The sequence below is a fragment of the Formica exsecta genome, unplaced genomic scaffold (assembly GCF_003651465.1).
Source record: "Formica exsecta isolate Colony F162 unplaced genomic scaffold, ASM365146v1 scaffold2, whole genome shotgun sequence".
NCBI classification, from domain to species: Eukaryota; Metazoa; Arthropoda; class Insecta; order Hymenoptera; family Formicidae; genus Formica; species Formica exsecta.
Window position 1 is genome coordinate 4,926,855 of NW_021849297.1, and position 20,283 is coordinate 4,947,137.

General features: G+C 36.9%; 1 protein-coding gene across 3 annotated transcripts in view; it reads right to left on the reverse strand.

The window, feature by feature from the left end:
- LOC115234300 (neurotrimin) overlaps positions 1 to 20,283 on the reverse strand; it is a 161,761-nt gene that overhangs the window by 56,889 nt on the left and 84,589 nt on the right. For 2 of the 3 annotated variants that reach the window (XM_029805272.1, XM_029805275.1), the window contains exons 1-2: positions 18,213 to 19,064; positions 1,325 to 1,419 (exon numbers count right to left, since the gene is read on the reverse strand). In XM_029805272.1, coding sequence (XP_029661132.1) covers positions 1,325 to 1,419; positions 18,213 to 18,348 — 231 coding nt within the window. In that variant the 5' untranslated portion in view covers positions 18,349 to 19,064. Of the gene's footprint in view, positions 1 to 1,324; positions 1,420 to 18,212; positions 19,065 to 20,283 lie in introns of those variants that run through there. The other variant, XM_029805274.1, reaches the window with a different exon arrangement.

Here is a 20,283-nt window from a genome sequence, read left to right on the forward strand (position 1 = left end):
GTGAGACGCTATTTTTATTTCACGTGGTTTTCATCCCCTAATTAGTACTTCGCGAAAACCATTACCTACCTAATATTTTCGCTAAACCTACTCTAGCTGAATCGCGAATAAAAACTGAATGAGATCGCCCTAGCTTTTACCTGGTAAGTATTCGTTTTTATATTTCCTTGCGCAATTTTATTAATTAATTAACTAATTGCTTCGACTGTGCAGGAGGATTCTTCAGACCATTTGAAGTGTGGCAATGTGTAAAGAGAATTGCGGAGAAAGATAGAAATTCACTTAATTTTTTCGTATCGGTTCGCTAACGAGGTCAATGAATTAAATAATTCGGTCCATATCATTCAATGTTTTGAATCTCCTTTTGTGGTAGAATATTTGTATGAATAGTTTTAATTTTTTATAATATTGCACGTGTATTAATATATGATACAAAGCTAACGGCTTTATATAAAGTTAATTACGAAAATCCACTGATAGTATTACGTTATGTTATTTTTAACAATCTGATCTAATATAATATATTAACAGAAATAACCCCCCCCCGAGATAATATATAAAAAATTGAAGAAGATATATTATTAACTTTTAATAACGTAGCAATTGCTTTATCATAAAGAGATTTTCGCCAACCGCTGCTCATTAACATGTATTGATAATATTTTCCAATTAAAATTACGAAACCGTCGCGTCATTTAAAGTGACTTAGGACCATTTAGATATTTGTTATCATGAGGAGCATTCGCGATGTTACGAAATGGTCGCGCAGAATTTCCGCGCAGCCAGTTCCTAACTACTTATTCATGAATTATTCTCCTAAGTACGCTATAAAAACACATTTTATGATCTCACAAAGCGAAACCTGGGGTAGAAGAATGTATCAGCTGATAAGTAGCTTCAATCATTAAATAATTTTACGATAAAAAAAGATACTGTCATTCTATTTTTTAATTTTCAGATATTTGCAATATTTCGATTTTAAAATTAAACTAACTTTATTGAGATTTTTTCATGACTAGTTTATTAATTGATTACACATTCTCGAAAAAGTTTAATACTAAATTATATCAAAACTTGATTGATTTCTAATTAAAAATCGAAAAAGTTTACATTTTTATTGTAAAGAGTGATTTGATTATTTATCCGATAACGTTATTTATTATTAATTAAATTGTGTTGAAAAGGGAAACGGTTTTTGGAAGAATTCGCCAAATAAAGAAATATTGCGACAAGCTTAATAGACACATTAACGGCATTCGACACTTGATTGAAAGAATCGATTGCAGAACGTTTAAACATATTCACATAAAAATTCACGAATTACCTTATATCCGGCGAGATCTTGAACAACGCAGGACAGGATGGCTTCTCTTCCCACTGGTGCAGTTACATTGGTTATTGGCTCCTTAAAGTTAGGATCTAAAAAATAAAATAAAATTATGTTTTAGATAAATGCGATTATATAACGTGATATAATTAGATACTTCATTCATCTTTGTAATAAGTATTCAAATAAAATCATAAAAATTTTTAAGAATTCTCTTGTCGGTATATATGCGTTATTGACTTATTATAAACACTGACTGTACACCGCATAATACATACACACTTTTAAATATTATTTACTGTATATATTTTTGATTAGTGATACAATTTTACAAAAATAACAATTCAATTTAACTTATTTATTTCCAACTAAGAGTAAAAATAAAGAGAAGTAATTAAATTTATTCCATCTCAACTTTCCACTTAGATTTGACTAATTTATACATTTAAAATAAGTACGAATTAATTCCTAGAATTTGTTCAGTTGTTTGACAGTTTAACAAAAAAATCCAGATTAAATAGTGTTGTCTAATTTATTGACAGAACAAATATTTATAGCATTTCATAACGTTTTATTAATAAATTTTTACATATATAGCTTCTATTAAATAAATAAATAAATTAAATTTCATTATTTTATCTTTCCAGATTTTATATATATAATAAAATATTCTTTTATACCCTTATAAAAACATTTCATTAAATTTAATGTATCTTTAAGTGAGAGTCGACCTAATTTTTTAACGTTCTTTAACGTCCACTATTATTGGTGTGTGTGAAGCTAGCATATCATTTCGTGGAAGATCATAAATAATTAAGTGTTCTGGCTTTATTTTCAATAGTTCTAGAGTTCTTGATAGTTTAAACAAATAGTTCTGGCGATTAAACCAAAGAAAATGCCTCAGGACAAACTGATATGCCAACTTCACGCAGCATATCACTTTGTCCTACGACGTTTTCCTTATCAATAATTGTTCAAATTTAAAAGATCTATAGTTCTATATGAGTTCTAAGAAGAGTTCTGCCTTCTAAAAGTAAAAAATATCCATTAAAATGAAATAAAACAATTTTTTATCCGTAAAACTCGTATTTTCGAGACTAGAGGTGATATGCTGGCCGAATTTCGAGAGTTCTGATTATTATAAAATAGTTCTCGTGTAGTTCTGGGCATGTACATTGCTTTTCCAAAGAGTTCTGATGAAAGAAATAATTAGAAAATTTTTTAAACAATTATTTTACCCGAAAAACTCGTATTTTCGAGTATAGAGGTGATATGCTGGCCGTATTTAAAGCCAGAACTCTTAATTATTTATGATCTTCCACGAAATGATATGCTAGCTTCACACACACCTATTATTGACATAGAAAATACATCTCCAAATGTATCTAGCGTGAAGACGTTAATACCATATGGGAGATGCAAAAAAATTACATAAAATAGCAATATAAAATATGGTATAGGGAGAGGCAAAGGGCACCGAGAGGAGAAAAATGGCCACCAACATAGCGTCAAAGATAAATGCATGTTTGGATTGCCCGTTGCAGATTTATCCCCTAGCAATCTAATGCAATATTATTGGATGCACTCGATGTAGCACAATGCGATTATTTCGTACGCCCTAGGCGCACCAATAAAGTGCGAGCATCAAAATGCATATCATATTATGAGTACTTCATGTGTAGACATGGAATAAGGAAGACGGAAATCGTGTTTGCACAGGAAACGAGCAATGATCGTTGCAATGGCGGATGAATGTAGTTTGAAATGCAAGTTAGTCGTAGGTAATTTGGTAACTTCGGCACTATACACGGACCTTGCAAGGACATTGACCAACTCCTATCGACCATTTGTAATATCGAAACTGAAATATGTACAATAGAATATAATTCATCCGCGTGCAGCGCTTTTATGGCAAAAAAGTTCTACATTTCATAAATTGAAATTACAAATTTTGAGCTCTCTGACGGTATATCAATAAAAATTTTCGTGGCGCGAAATTAATACACGAAATAAAATTGAATTGCAAATTGTATGAAGTACAAATTGATTTTTATTTGAATCGACAAGTTCTTTTTTTTTTGTTTTATCCTCGTTATTGAAGTGAAATAAATTGGTTAAATTGAATATAAATATATGTGTAATCGTAAAAAAGAGAGTCGAATTAAATTTGCCGCGTTGATATCTTTACAAAACATAAAATGTGCAGTACAGAGGAAAAGCATACAGCGCGCCTATAAAGAGGTACAATCGGCGCGTACGTACTCAATTAAAACATATATGGCAAAGTATATGTATCCTCCAATATGTACAATATGTATCATCGCTTTCCCGATAACAGGATTGTAAATAAAATACAAGCCACCCTGCGCTGCCACAAAAGCGTCATCTGTTTCTCCATTAACGGTAACACGTAAACGTCAACATCGATCAACACGGCCAAGGATATTCCCGGCGCCGGTATATTGCTGGTATATCGCCGATACGAAATTATTCCGGCGACTGCATTACGATATTGTCCATCAAATCTCGCCCGAGTCAACACGACAGACGCACACACAACGCGCCCAAGTCTCTTCACGTGAGCGAGCGAGACCCATTAAAAGGTCAACATCGATCAAGAGCCAAAAATGCCTCACGGAGATTGTTTGCGAGGGATGTAAGCCGAACGAGGGCGTGGTGCGTGAGCGGGAGGAATGGGAGAAACCAGCGAGAGAACATAACCGTGGATGGGTCCGTAATGGGAGCATAAGGGAACCATAATTCCGTCGACGGCCCGCGGGCCGTCTGGTGGCCCTCGCGGGAAATCGCGGCCGTATTAAGACTCTCTCTTCGGCGAGCTTTGATGGATCGAAGTTGCCCGAAAATGGCCGGCCCCGAAATCCAGAGTGTTCCGACGAAATTGGCGAGAAGAGAGCAAACGCACATTTTTCCAGCGGACAATGAGCGTGGAATGACCCATGAATGACGGATAAGCTCTTACCACCATGTATACGTATTTTCGATACTCTCGTTCGCAAAAGAGACTAGAAACATTTATCCAAATCTCGCGTTTCACATGATTAACTGAATGAAACTATAAAAGGATCGCGAAAGAGAACCATATCGAAATTAACGAAGTAAATATCACAGGCGGATTAATTTCTTGAAGATACAGATATATCGTCGTATTTTATTCAACAACTCGCTTTTTAATCAGAAAGCTCTCGACTAAGCGCAGTAATTAATAGCCAAATATATATAGAAAACATTATTTTATATATCGTCCTATAAACGACGATGAAGATGCGATATATTTATTCTTTCGTGCTAGAATTCGCAATGTGATAAATAATTAGTCCCTTACTGATGATGTCTATCGGGAAAACTTGGTTTTATCTCATAGCACTTAATTCGTTACGATGTGCGCTATGATAATCGGGTTTGCCATTTACAACTTCCATCACATTTGCATTGCAAATCTCAACGATAACGTTTATGATAATGATGTGTAATAAACATTATGAACGTAAATTGTAAATTTTATCAACAGTTAACGGCATCTTCCAATTAGTCTGGAACCAAGACAAAAATGCATCCCCGACATCGACAATTCAGAAGTAATGTGGGCCTGCATTTTTCACAGCCTTACCCGCCGCGCTTCCCGGCATATTGTCGCCCGACATGGCATTTTAAGTTATAGCCGACGAAGCGTATGTAAGTAATGCAATAGTCGACCATTTCGAAAAAAGCGAGCAAGAAAAGGTAAGCACGCGAGAGTTGGGATACGAGAGGGTTGGAGGGCGATAAAAAAATATCACGAGCGTTCGTCGATGCACATCGTCACTAATGCACTTTATGGGCGAACGTCAAAATATCAACGTACGGATTTCGAGCACGAAAACCGACTGTGCCTAAAAAAAAAAAAAATTTATAGTTGCCACGACATTTATGATGCGAAATAAGTGTTCGTTTATAATCTCACTTGTGTGTGTGTATATACAATCACGGCGCATAATTCGAGAAAAATATATGTATAAGCAGTGTGCCATTATAAGAAGGATACATATATTCTCGATACACACACATATACACACGTGTGTGTGGCATAAAAGTGATTACTATGATTAGTGAGAAAATACGTTGTACGCTTTAAAAGTTAGAGGTAAAGATAAAGGGTAAAGGGTGAAACTATGTTATAAATAAAGTGACATTAACATTCTTATAATCAATCTTTAAAATAAAATGTTCACACTAGTGTTACCATATCAGTGATATACCATCCATAAATAGACTGGCATCAGTAATATCCCATCCATAAATAAATCAAGAACCCGTCATTGCTATCACCCGTTAAGAACCCGCATAGCTGAGAGCCAGTGAACCGTGTTAAAATACCCCGCAACGCGGCATTTCTCACCTCGACGACCGTGCTTTCCTCGATTTTCGTCGCTTCGGCTTCCGAATGGAAGCGAGGTCAGACGGAAGAACATGAGAGACGAAAGGTCGTAGTTCTCCCCGTGAGAGAGGAGAACTTCGGATGCGTCTATTCGCGTGTTGCCGGAAGATTATTTTCACGAATGCGGGTTAGAAATCATTCGCGTGGTATATACAGTTTTCCCGAAATAATAAGAATTTCGTCTGCTTAAGGCCGACAAATGTTTACGCCCCCTATTTATGACGACGGCGTATCTTCTCTCGGATGCTTATGCCAGCCGCTGGCAAATACGCATCGCGAAATCCCCAAAGCGCGTGGCAAAGTACTTTATATACATGCGCGGCTTTTCTTCTCGCCCTTTCGCGCTTGTTTGCTTCCGATTCTCGGATTCTGGAGCTCGTCTCTTTTGCGACTTTATTCGCATATAGTCCCGTGCCGATCTCAACTCTCATTATCTGCCACGTTGCGGCTTATTTGAATTGATTCGTTCTATTTTGCCACTTTTTGCATTCACCCCGTATGCCTGTGCTCTTTGAGAGAGATTCCGGTTCATTGCCCATTATTCGAAAATAGTAAAGTGCCGTCAATATTGAGAATTGTTTGGCTTTCATCTATCTGCTAGCGGATTCGATTATTCGTAAAATCATATTAACGTTTGTTTTCTCGTTATCCTTGTGACTGATCACAATTAATACTTCCTTTCTCATAACAGTTAAATGTTTAAATAATAAATATTTATAAGTATAATAATTGTCTAGATCTTTTTTTATATTTACGATTAAACATCTGATTGTGTGTGAGTAATATCACCGCCCAAAGCCTACTTAATAAGAAATTATTCGCTCCTTTTCTCATCGCGACGGCAAGCTTGCGTCTCTTTATTCTCCGTCAAGTAGAGCATTTCCTTCCTTTTATGCATCGTCTAATTCAGCACTTGGACTTGTTCGTTTTTGTACCCTCCCGCGCCTCTCCTTTTTGCATCACGGTATGTCTCTCATCGTTTCCCATTCCCTTCTCATTTTCTCAAGACTCAGCGTCTCTCGTCCGTCTCGTCTGCGCGTTCATTTTCATCCCCTCGCTCCAGTATTTCGCGGCTCCTCGTGAACCCTACGTGGTACAAGGCGTATAGTATAATAACGAGCCATGAACAGTGCAACGCGTCGGCCGCTTTATTTCACCATTTCTAGAGTCTGGAATATCTCGCTCCTCTGAAATCACTTCGCGCGAGCTAGCAGTAACTTCCCTCTCCGCGCACCTTTCGCGCACGGCTCTCGTTGCAAACGGCTTAATGCCTGCAACGGTAACTCATTCGAAACTCATTCCTCTCGAGAAATAGTTTGAGAGAACCAACGGGAAATACGAGAAGAGGATCCGTGTCCAATTTGTTGTAATAATAAAACAACACGGACCACGAATTGATGCTCCACTAGTCTACTAGAAACAAGCGATTGCTCGCGATAAAAAAAGCTTTGAATTTTCATCGTCATTAGTATTATATGTCAAGTTATAAAGATATCGTGCTGCATAGTATCCTGTTAATGTTTAATTGAAAACAATAGTTATGATAGAAATTGCAATATCGATCTACAATATATGTGTGTCCAAGTTTGAATAGAAAAATATAAAGGAAGCATTTGATTCTTTCGCAATGCGAGAACAACAATGCGGTGACTTGCGAATATTCGCTCGATCTAAAGAGAGGTTACGGCAAAGCAGTTAATTATTCCGGTGTCGTGTCGTACAACGGGGCAGTATGTTTGTACGCGATATCACTTATGTCGCAGCGTTTCTGGTTTATTGCCACCGGGATGTGTTGGCAAAGAAGCAGCATGTGATACTTGTAACAGATTACATTTCGTGCCGGGACACACTTTGTTATCTGGGTTTACACTTTCATGCACCAGAAACGACCTCACGTTTCCTACCTCGTGTCGGTCTATTTATTTTGGCCACTTGGGTTTTCAAGGCGCTGTCAACGTGTTCGTGACAGCAAGCTCTTTTCAAGTTCAGCAATCCGGCCAAACTATTGTTGTGTAATGTCAGCTGATATATGTATTTAACGCTGCTTGCGACGGTAGAAATATTCCGAAACTGTGTAAGCGCGAGCTGCGTGATAGATATGTTTTGATATTATTCAAAACGCCGTTTAATATGGGCGAAATTTAACGGTGAGCTAATATATCGCTGCTGCACGATTACAATTTCTCAACAAATATATCTACAGACGAGAAGTTTTGCCGTGTTTGTATTCCTTTCAAAAATGCAATAAGAAAAAATTATACGTGCAGCAAGCTACGTAGAATTACATTAAACATAGAGACATAATATAGAGAACAATTATTACAATTATTATGATTTGATCCACATCATACTAAATAAAGTTATAAAATCGTGTGAACATTAATGTGCTTTTAAATATTATTCCAGTAGGTATGTAATGTTTGATGTATGTATTGCTGATGTATTTCTGACAGGAATCATACTTTAGATATCGCTGATACAAACTTTTATAGTGCAGGCTATTTAAAATATATCATATCACTAGGATGGCTCAGTCAGATATTCAATATGGGCGTTTTGCATGCTCGATCTTGTCAACTTATGATTGTGGTAATAAACCTACATACATCGTATAAATGATGGAGTTTATAAATGTATATATTATCCAAAGCACACAAAAACAATAAACTTGTAGTTTATATATTTCGCATTTAATGAATAAGTGATGAGATGCACCGTAATAATTCAGGTCATCGATACGCGTGGATTTATAGAACGAAATAAATCAATCTCCTCCGCGTTTTTATATCCTCTCTTTTAAAGATAGAAAACCGCGGGAATCTTTGTCAAAGAATCAAATAAACGAGCGAATACGTATTAAAAACCAATCAATTTAAAGTATAAGTGAGCACATTCTATCACTCTGGCATTCAACTATCTTGTCTCGGTCGTAAAATTAAAGTATGAAAAAACTGTCAGCAAGTTATTTTTATTTTTAACTTCACTATATTTGCTTTTATATATATTTTTGTCATAAGAATTAATGCTTGAATTAAGCACTCGATAAATAATAATGAAATTTTTTGCTAAGCACATATTAAAATCCTATAATTATATAAGTAAATTGATACAATTATTTTAATGAAAGCGTCATCGAGAAGGTGAATTATATTACGGCGTAATAAAACTGTCGAGTAAACGTACTAAAAGGAATAAAGTTACGCTACTTTTAAAAAGGGAGGCAAATTTAGTTTCTTTCTTTCCCTTTTCCCTCCGCGATCCCGAAGGATAAAGAATCTTGACTTAGCTCGCTTGCACGATTCAATTACCCTCGGGTTCAAAAGCCGGCGAGGGAGCATGCCACCAAAAAAGATTACCCGCGACAATAAAAATACCGCGTCGCATCGAGGGATCCATGGCGGCCTGACTTCGTATAAAACGTATTCTACCTTCGTCGGGCGATTCGCATTTCCGAGAGACCTTTTTGGTTCAGCCTAAGATGATTTACATTCCACGTTCCCCCGTTTCAGCCTCCCCTCTCTCCTCCCTTTCCTCCCGGAATCGTTGTATCCGTCGGGGAACACTATAACTAAAGGAAAATGCACGATTTCTGACAACACCCTCCGTAAGGGCTGCCGGTGAAATCTCGCGGAATGTATATCGCGCGCATTTGCGCGCGTGTGGTGGTTTGCGCGAGTGTGTGCCTCGCTCGCGTATACGTGCACACGCTAGAATACTACGCGCTATAAGTTATCCACACCCGGCGAACATTTGTACAATATGTTATATTTTCTATTTCCCGACGAGCGTTCGCCGCCCCCGACTTATCCAGCGCATACGCTCGTTCGCGCTCGAGCGATTTTCATACCGAAGGAAAATCGAGCTTTCCGTGCGTTTGTTTACATCTTTCTTCAGACCGTTCGGCTTTAGTCCGAGAAATTATAAACGCATAATGATCCCCGCGCTGGCTTGGGACACAATGAATGTATAATGCGATATAAAGACAAGAGAGAATGTGCGCCCATGCCCCGCGGTTTTGCGGCCGGCTATTTCCTTAGAGTTCATTCTCGACGAATGAAATAGTCGCGTATGTCTTTTCATCTTATTATGCGATAATCCCTCGAGATAAAATTGGACGTAGCGCGCTTTATGACGTGACAGAGTATTTGAGTTAGCGTAAAAATACAATTACATAACATTTATATATTCAAAAGAGGTTCAATTGCCTCTTTTCAAGATTATTGAATGTACGTTTGTACTACTTACGTCACTTGGTAGTTAATAAAATTTCCCCTGAGAAATTATTTTGCATAGAAATTACTTTTTGAAAGCAGATCGGTATACGTATAACGATCTTCATTAAATTTGGCATGTCAATCGACATTGCATGTCGCATAAAATGAAAAAAGCAGTGAGAGAAACTGGATATTAATTAAAATTCGAAATATCTTCGAACTTTTAATGAACCTCGGAATATCTATGATGAATTATTAATCCGTTGCATTTTCTCTAGCACGCTTCTCCGATCACATCGCAAATAAATATTAGCGATTTCATTACAGAATTTTATTATTTAATAACAAATTAAAATATTGAATAGTATAATTGAAATATTAATTAAAATAATGCATATCGTATTACTTGAAAACACCAATATGCACAGATTGCGATACGATCCGTTATCAGTTCAAAATAAAATCAAAGCAAAGCGGATTGAATACTACCAAATGTATTAAAATTCGTATTTTATTTTTATTTCACATAATTCTATATTCAAACTTAAAACGACATTAAACAGCTTTGTCAAAAAATAAATACTTTGGCAATAAAATTCGATCGAGTCTAATATTAATAGAAATTATTGAAACAAATATAGATGAAATTATCTATTAGCGTTAATCGTCCGCTATATTAGCGACAAAAGATCAATCGTAATTTCTCTGCAGATACGCCTCAGCAGATACCTTTGAGTCGAGTAACAGGATCGAATTAGCGAGCCTCTTCATCCGCCGTGTCGACACGCGTTGGCAAACGTTCCATTTCGATGCCTCACTGCTGTACGGAACCAGAAGTTCGGCCCTCCGACATCCACTTTTCGCCTCCCCTCAGCTTCCGTGCCACCGCCGCCGTTCTCACCGGCGGGATTTCTCTTAATTGCATACGGTAATTATTGTTTGCGCGCTAAATACGTCCCGACACACGCAGTCGACTAAAGAGTTCTCTCTAAAATTATGGAGCAAAATTTGTCATAACGTGCACAAACGCCATCAAGTTGGTTTTAAGATAAATGAAAAATCACGACGGAGATGGAGATGGAGCGCCATACGTAATGTACATAATAAAAGAACGCAGAAATAGACATCTTTTTCTCCGTTTTTGTCGACATGCAAAGAGAAAGTCTAGAAAATAAACCAATTATCTGCGGTATGTGACGTTAACCTTTTCTTTCCTCTTCCTACACGGTAATAATAAATTTGTGCATTCAGTTACATTCAATTGGATTGAAAATCATATTAATACTTGTTAAGAAGATATTCAGGAAACGCGAGCGACTATTTCACGATAGACACATGTGTCGTATATTCAGCATTTGTGGCAACCTCGTGTTTCATCTTTCCAAGAATAAGGCTGCACTTAATTCCACACGATAATTATTGTTTACACAGCAAATACAACGGCAAATACAATCTGCTGTCTAAAGTTTGCGTGATAATTTCTACCTAAGAAAGGACATTGATTTCTCCAGAGAGAGAGGAGAGAGAGAGAGAGAGAGAGAGAGAGAGAAAACGGCGGATGAAACATAATGACACAGAGTCGCACAATTACAACTAGTTTTCGCTCTGTAGCTGAATCCACGTGAAATAATTATTTCGAATTGTCATCGCTTATTAAAAATATTCCTTATTAAAGGTATAATTAACATAAGAACGAGCATGAGAAAAGTGACACAGCCGACAGCTTAACGCGCGACGCAAGTATAGGCGGCTAATTATCCGTAATTAACACCATGGTAGTGTCGCTAACGGCCCCTTAAAGTCCACGTGACGGGCGTCGCGGAGAAATAAGACCTATAAAACGGAGGGGCACGTGAGAGAACCCGAGGGAAAAAATGTGATATAAATCGCAATCGCAACGGCTATACGTCATAGTACACACTGCGGCACGTGACGTAATAAAACGCGCGCCCGCTGCCAGGTCTGTTACCGTACTCCGTACCGTCTTGCCGTTCTCCGTCGGGTTCGTCGATGGCGTGGAGTCGACAGTATCCGTTCTACCAGCGTCATTAAGCCCGATGCACAATGGCCGGCCGTGAGATTTTACCGCAGCGAGAAGAGATTACGGCGACATGCCCGCGACTTTGTTAACGTCCGTGCCCATTACGAGCGGCATTTGTTCTCCCTTTGTTCCGATCCCGTAACTCGCTCGAATCCATAGGAAAGGGGGAGAGCGTACCCTGTTCAATGTAAGGGAGGACATAAACGCCTCTACACGATTTAACGAATGTAAATAACTACGCGCAGTTTGTATGCTTTAAATATCCATTATATCCGCTCGATAAATACATCTCGCGACTTTTCAAAGGCCGCTCCTCCTCCGCTTCTTCTTCGCAATGTGAGATTTAATTGCGCGTCGAAGAGCTTTTTTTCTCTTTCGTTTAGAAAAAATGCCGCGAAAAACGCACAATTTCTATAAACAAATAGCGCTATCTTATCTAAATGCCACTGTGCATCGGGCTTTACAATCGCCGCTATTTGTACCGTTAACATTTGATGACGCTGGTGTTGATACTGTTGACGTTGACGGTGTGTGTCGGTCTTTATAAGTAACGAGTGGTCTTGGCCGCTTCACAGAATCGTTGGTGGAGAGTTGACGGAAGAAGAGAAGCGATCCTACAGAAAGGAGGAAGGAGAGGATGAGAGTGAGCGAAGAGGACTGGCGAACGAGAAATTGGAGCAAAGTTGAAGTAACTACCTTCGAAGAACAGACTAAGTTACTGCCGATGGAAGAGGTTATTAGAGGGTATATACGAGAGTTTTATCTCGCTGCGCTATTTTTGCGACTGCATGCCGGGTTAAGAAACCGCGGTATGTCGGCGGAACCGGAACAGGAAGTTGGGATACGGCCAAATGTGTGTCACGCGCTGAATTTGTGTATTCCAGGAGTTATAAAATTAGCATGAGACAAACAACAGAATATTTGATTTGGATTTTCCTATTTGGGTATGCTCGTTTCAAGATGGCAGAGCATCACGATTGCACCACAATGAGTTTAAACACTTTTAAGCGAGTGAATATTAATCTTTCAGGAAGAGAAAAAGACGACGCGCTGCCGCGTTATAGCCTCCATTTTTGTATCGGATAGCTTGACTCTTAATGAATAAGATATTTCAACGGTACGACATTTTACACAGTTTAAAGACAAAAATTATTTATCTCGATCTCAATGGAACATTTGTGATCTCGATGTTTTTTTTTAGAATGATGAAGCAAATATTACGTTATAGAACAAACAGCGCGCAAACACACATAAATATCTGTAAAATATCTAAGAAATACTTCAATATTATAAACGCATTCTCTGAGCAGTACAATTACAAATGTTTCGTTATGTAAGAATAATATTGCGGTACTTGTTCATCGCATCATCACGTACAGGAATGAATGAAGAATGTCAAATGTGTGAGTCAGAGGGTCTTGTGAAAAATTTACTTTAAGAATCGAGCGTTTTTCTACAAGCGTCCTACATAGCAAACCAGTAAAATTGTTCGGCTCTTGGAGCTTTTAAAAGGCTGCGGTAAATGGAACCTGCAGCGAGCACCGTAGTTTAGACAAACGCTACGTTTGGGCTGAAGGGATGCCCCTTTGAAAAACTCGGGAGGATTTTTCGTTCGCCCCACCTAAAGTACCGCTTTTATACGAATTCACGGCAAACAAGAAAACGTTGTTTGTGGCGACTGAGTCGCACGGTCGAACAATATATATATAAACGATAAAAATGAATCCGTAAAACTTTCTTACCTACATTTTTCTACCTAGGATTTTACAAGTACTAAGAGAAAATATTGTTTCTAAAAAATAATACAAATTCCCACGAATGACGGTTAGTTATCACGTGCATTATTACACACTCGAATAAACATTATCTTTGACAAAGGGAGACCCTCAAGATTAGCAAGATATACTTCTACAAAAACACATATTGCATTGTTGCTATAGTGATGCGTGACGCACAGTTAATGAATAAGCGCACATGTCTCATAATCGCGATATTTCGCGAATATTAATAAATTTAATACTTCAATCAAGAATATTAAATTATATAATTGAAAGAAATACATTACATTTTTCTGATCTAATAAATTTTCTTAAATTAAATGAACCATATCTGAATTTTCTTCGATAAAATTTTATAATATTCTTCAAAAGAAAATATTTACTTTTTTTGAATACATGATAATGAGTATTTCTATAAAATGTGACAAGTCTATTTTAAGACTATTATTAAGAAAATATTCTTTGTTAAAGATAACTGTTACTTAAAAGAAGTAAAGTAAACTGAGTAATCATTTTACTTAGCAATAGAATAATATTTTTCTGTGTGTGCAGTCCGATTAACCGATGAATTAGCGAAGCGAAATTTCCCGGCGTCATTGCACGGCCGATGCATTTTACCGTGCAAATCACGAGAGCATCGCATCTGCGAGAAGGACTTATTAAAAAGTATCCCTCAAAAGCGCACTTGCGTCTGATGAAGAGCGTAATCAAAGCTCGGGGAAAATATTTTCCTTCTCGGCGGCAATAAAACGAGTTGCTGATGTGCCTGTATCCGGGAACGCATAACATCGGTATAAAAAGGACATATCGTATTTACCAATTTGCCGTCAACCGTAAAACGTCGTCGAACGCGTTAAAAGCGGCGACGGGACGAGAATATCACCAGCCGTATTACGGGCGCGCAGAATTTATTAGTTGTGGGTATTCGGTAAAGTCGATCTTATCACCATTAACTGACACTATGTTCGTTAGCTTTATTGTTTGTTGGATAATCGTAAAGATGTAATGACCGAGGCACGCATGATATACCGCTCGATCGGTTTACGATTCACGGTTTAAGATACAATGCATAAGTCGTATCGTAGATTGTGTATGTGTATATATGAATTGTGTCGGATGATGCCGAAGCGGCATAGTAACCAATCATGTGATATTCGGCCGCATCCAACTCTATTGGCCACTATAACTTTGACGTAAATGTTTATTGAATTACTGCAGAGAGTTAGCGCTAATTCGAGGGATATTACGAGGTAAATCCCATCTACATGTTAATAAATTGACAATATTGCAAATATCATGCATTACTATGCATTAACGTTTAGATATTGCATTTATGTAAAATATCGATATATTATGCCGCTAGAATAGTTGTATTGCACATATTATATTTATCGCCCTTATTAATACATTATTAAAAATTGTTTGAAAATAAAGTGTGTAGAAATACGAAAATTCATAGAAATTAAATAAAAGACATAATATAATTTAAAAAAAAGAAAACGAGACAAATTGCTTTAATAATCCTGAATAAGTCGGAGTGGCTTACAGAGAGCGATCGATCCTATCGAAACCTTGTTACCTACGTAATGTAATAGCCCTTAAAGGATAGCCCAGACATACTATAAGTATAACAAAGATAAGCATATTAGGGGGAAGGAAAGCTGAGGAAAGTTGAAACCATAACACGGAAAGAAAATAATGTGCGCGAGTAAATCATATAAGCCCGAAAAACGACTCATCTCGGAAACCACACAAGATACATCAGATAATTTTTACCATTTTTCAGAAATATTGTTCACCATATCAGAGTAGTAAAAAACACAGAGATATGTGTAATTGTAATAATTTCACTGGCTGTCTCAATTCGTCCAGTTGCAGCAGACATATTTTAATTTCGCATTCGATATTGATTAATCGGCCGCAAAGAAAATGTATAATAGGTAACATAATATATTATGCCTGTGAGGTGCAGGTTTTTGTACAAATATTTTAATGAGCGTAAAATCAGTGAGACGGAAATAAAATATGTCTGCGATGATATATTATATAATCAGTATGCGTCGACTTTTCATGTAATTATGCGACTTTTAATTATTATCGGACAATGACGTGTGAAATACAAATCAACCCGTAGCGAATGCGATTCTGATTTTATTGAACAATTGTATATTTATTAATTTGTATGTTTACTAATATTCGCTAATTTGCCTTTTTATAGCTATACATTATTTATTTTTTATGAATTTATTCTTAAATATATACGTCTGTTATCCGTAATTATTCTGTTAATATGGTGTATAATAGACCGCCGTTACACGGTTATTACGTTATTTGTGGTCGGCCACTACAAATTGTAAAAACAACCCTAACTGAAAGGCAAGAAGCGAAGAAGATTATCTTGCGGTTGCGATTACTTTGGCTTCCTTCCGACGTATCGCGTTCTACGCGAATGCTTATCGATCTGAACTACACATATTGAATTGATAAAAACAAAGAGATTATATTGCAAATTACGTAGACGTAGACTATAAGACCATTATTTTTATAATTACTCATATCCATTATTTGACAAAAATAATCACTATTTTATAAATGTCTAATTATTTCTCAATCTATATTTAATCTTCATAATGGTTTATGGTCTTTAAATAACGTTGATTCATGAATCATTTGTTAATTATTTCTTTAAAAAATTGCAGTCAAATTATGCTAGTTTAGATTATTTCAATGACTTAATAAAAGAAAAAGTAATTTTGAGTTTTTGACAGATAAAAAGTGTAATGATATGAGTTGAAATAAAGTTCACGTCAGAAAAAGAGAGAAAGAAAGAGAGTCTAAAAATTTATAAATTTTCTCTATCGTGAAATACAGAAACGATTATCTCGCAACATTATTATTCTATAGTATCTTAATTTTATGTTGTAATAGTAAAATTATATATATATATATATATTTTCATTTATTATATAAATTTATTTTATTGTTAGAGAATATATTAAGTAAGTTTTTCATTTTACGATTGCGTTGATTATGGCTCTCAAAATAAATGTTTAGCGTTTAAAAGCGCGCTATACAACCGTATGCAAACGTTACTCTGTCGATCGCGTGTTTCGATAATCAGATGAAAATCCAAATCTCGCCGGGAGCGATCGCGCATTTCCCGCCAGTGGATCGGCAAACACAAAGCAGCTGCAGGTGCAGAAAATGCGAAAGAACGACGGACGTTAATGCCGAGGCTGCACTTGTTCGTCGGTTTAATTAAACGCACTTCTTTCACGTTCAACGACTATTTTCATTCGACTCTCGTTCTCCTCGTCCTTTCCATCTTTCGCCTTCTCGTTATCCCTTCACCCTTATTTCTCCAACCTTCTATCCATCGCCAACTCTCTTAACTTCTCCACTGACTACGGGTTCATGTCCGCGCCAGACATGCTATTGGCGCGAAACACGAATAATTATTACCATAATAATCATTAACGAATAATTGCATTTAAACATCATTCTTTCTGGATACTTATTATTCATCTTTTTATACGTATTATATATGACGGCTTACGCACTTCTGAGCGCGAGAGGAAGAGCTCCTGTCTATTTAAAAGGATGTACATTTTAAAAGCTTATTTTATAGAATTCCGGTTACTTTTGTCTCGAGAAATTATCGACTCAAATATGTAATCGATATCGCCGGAAGTTTGTATGGCACGTAAGAAAATTTCTGATTTAGTACGGCGCGAAGACGAGAATATTCACGAACTAATGTTGAAATAAGGCAAACGGGTAAATTTAGGAACTGGGTCAAGCTTGAAGAAGAATGTACCGTTAACGAGACGTCCATCGATATTAAGAGAATTGCCAAAAAGGGACGATTAAAATACTCGTCATCCACAAGCTAATGCACTTATTGATAAAAGCATTTTATTTAAATTTTCATTCATTTTAGAGGTGGAAATCAAGCGGGCCTCTAAACGAAGTTAAAAAATCTATTTATCGGAAAACAAATGAAATATTTTTAGAGAATTACTTTTTAATTGCTAAGAGAATATAAGTTTTATTGTCAATTATATTTTGCAAGAAAAAAACAGTCTTTCAAGCAAACATATAAAGTCATTGAACGATCGAATTCGATCGAGTCGCTTTTACCCTACGATACAATGTGATAGAAGAGCGAGACGTTGGCGACATGTAGAATCGGAAAGTGCGCGCGAGACTAAAAATGAGAGAATTTCTCTACGAGCTCGATTATTACGAAGTTGTACGGCACTCCCGTAGCGGCATTAGTGGTGCGCAGTCTGAGAGTTCTCATTTACCGCGGGATTATTACGCGGCACTCCCGTAGCGGCATTAGTGGTGCGCAGTCTGAGAGTTCTCATTTACCGCGGAACCGTGATAACAACTACCTACCTACCTACCTACCTACCTGCCTGCTTCTGTTCGTTCCTCGTCCGTTTCAGTCCTCTCCCTGTGCAACAACCATCCCCGCCGAGGATTCGAAGCTGGTGTATATTATACCGACTATGTCCGACGACCCGAAAGCTCCACGTCTCCGATTTCATGTGCTATCTAAAATCCTCAATTCTGTCGGCGACTGACTTGCGATGTGCCATCGTGAAATTATTCGGTCGAGAAAACGCATTATAAATCTCGCGCAGATCATCTATTATACTAAATTTGACGTGTAATCGAGAAAAAAATCTGGATCTTGTACAAATGAAATAATACTGGCGGCAAACGAATGATTCTCATCGGAGTGACACGCAATGTTGAAGTGCAATTACTAATTTGGAGTGTCGAGGAACGGCATCCCGACAGGAAATACTTGAAACAGTCGAAATAATTGCTCTCGCTCGATCGTAAATGAAGAGATTAAATAAATTCCTGTATGTTAATCATTTCTTTAAATCAAACTCTGTAATGGGAGAGTAAATTACGTAAGAGATATTATACGGAAGGCGTTCCCTGGGTATAGTAATCTCTTTGATTCCCAAATGTTTTAATTTATAATCTAACAATCTGCAGAGATAGAGAGAGAGAGAGAAAGAGAAAGAGAGAGAGAGAATTTCCTTTCTTCGGTCCAATCTCTATTCATACCTTGCATTATTCCCATTCTTGGTTCGACGAGTCGAGCAGCTTGCGAATTGCCAAGTTACGTTTAATTAAACATCATTCCGTTGAATCCCATATCTCTCGGAATGTGACGTTGTACATAAACAAATCATTTTATTTTACTTCTTAATTCGCATTAATATAACATCACAGTGCATATCCTACAGAAAATATTGTTAAAGACTCTTTATCTATTTAAAATAGATTTAATTTTACGATAAAAGAATCTGTAATTTCAAACAAAAAAATGATTGAAAAAATTAAACTATCAAAAAAATCAATATCACATTTTTTCGTGATAATATTTTAACCACTATAAATGTCAATTTTATCTTAAAATAAAAAAGAAAAGTAATATAATTATTTGGAGGAAGAGGAAAGCATGTATAGAGGCGATGCGAAAATGAAGCGAATCAATAGTGCAATCGTGATATCTAGCATCAATGGAGCGCATTGAAGATGCACGGCAAAGCGACGGATGAAACGTGAATAGAGGATGGATGCACAGATAGAACCGATCATGTAATACATTCCAATCGTATAGTCCCCGGTACACGAAATTATTTCATCTCGCTCTCAACATTACTCTGAAAATACACCGGTCGACAAATTCCAATTCCAATAGCGAATCGCAAACAGGTACAATAAATAATGAAGAAATAAAATAAAAACACAAAAAAACAATACATTGAAATAAATTCGGCTAACCGTACGACAGATGCGAAAATGCAATATGAAACGGTGATTTATAACAACTAGATGTTTTTAAGTGTAGATATGGTAATCTTTTTTCGTCTCTCATCAATTGTATAAAAAGATATTCTGCATCATATCTGTTTGTTTGCGCGCCTGCGGAAATTAAGTTCGATTCGATCGTGTGTCAACTATCCGCGGTTTTATTTTATATATATATATATATATATATAGTATATATATCGAACAATCTCAAATATTTACAAACTACGCGCGCGCGACGTGTACGCGTAAAACTTTATTCGCATACTTGCATTGTTTGCAGGAGAGCATAGGTCGCGAAAACAATTTATATGAATAATAACAACAACTTCCTTCCAAACTCCTCTTTTGCTCTCGCTCTCGCTCTCGCTCTCTTTCTATCTGGGAAACAAATATAACGTTTGCATTCGCGTTACAATTATTTCAAAGGCACGTCGTGGTCTCGTCACCGACAATGACACTAAATACAAGGCATTTCTAACATGACCAACAAAGCGCAAAATTTGTGACGTGTTTACGGATAGGAAACATTGCTCGCAATTAAAATATCCTCCATCACTAAATTTCGGCTCGCTGGAGCACGCTGTAACACTCGAGAAAGACAATATCGACGAGTAAGTTCGACCGACGAAGCATAATGGAAAAGATAT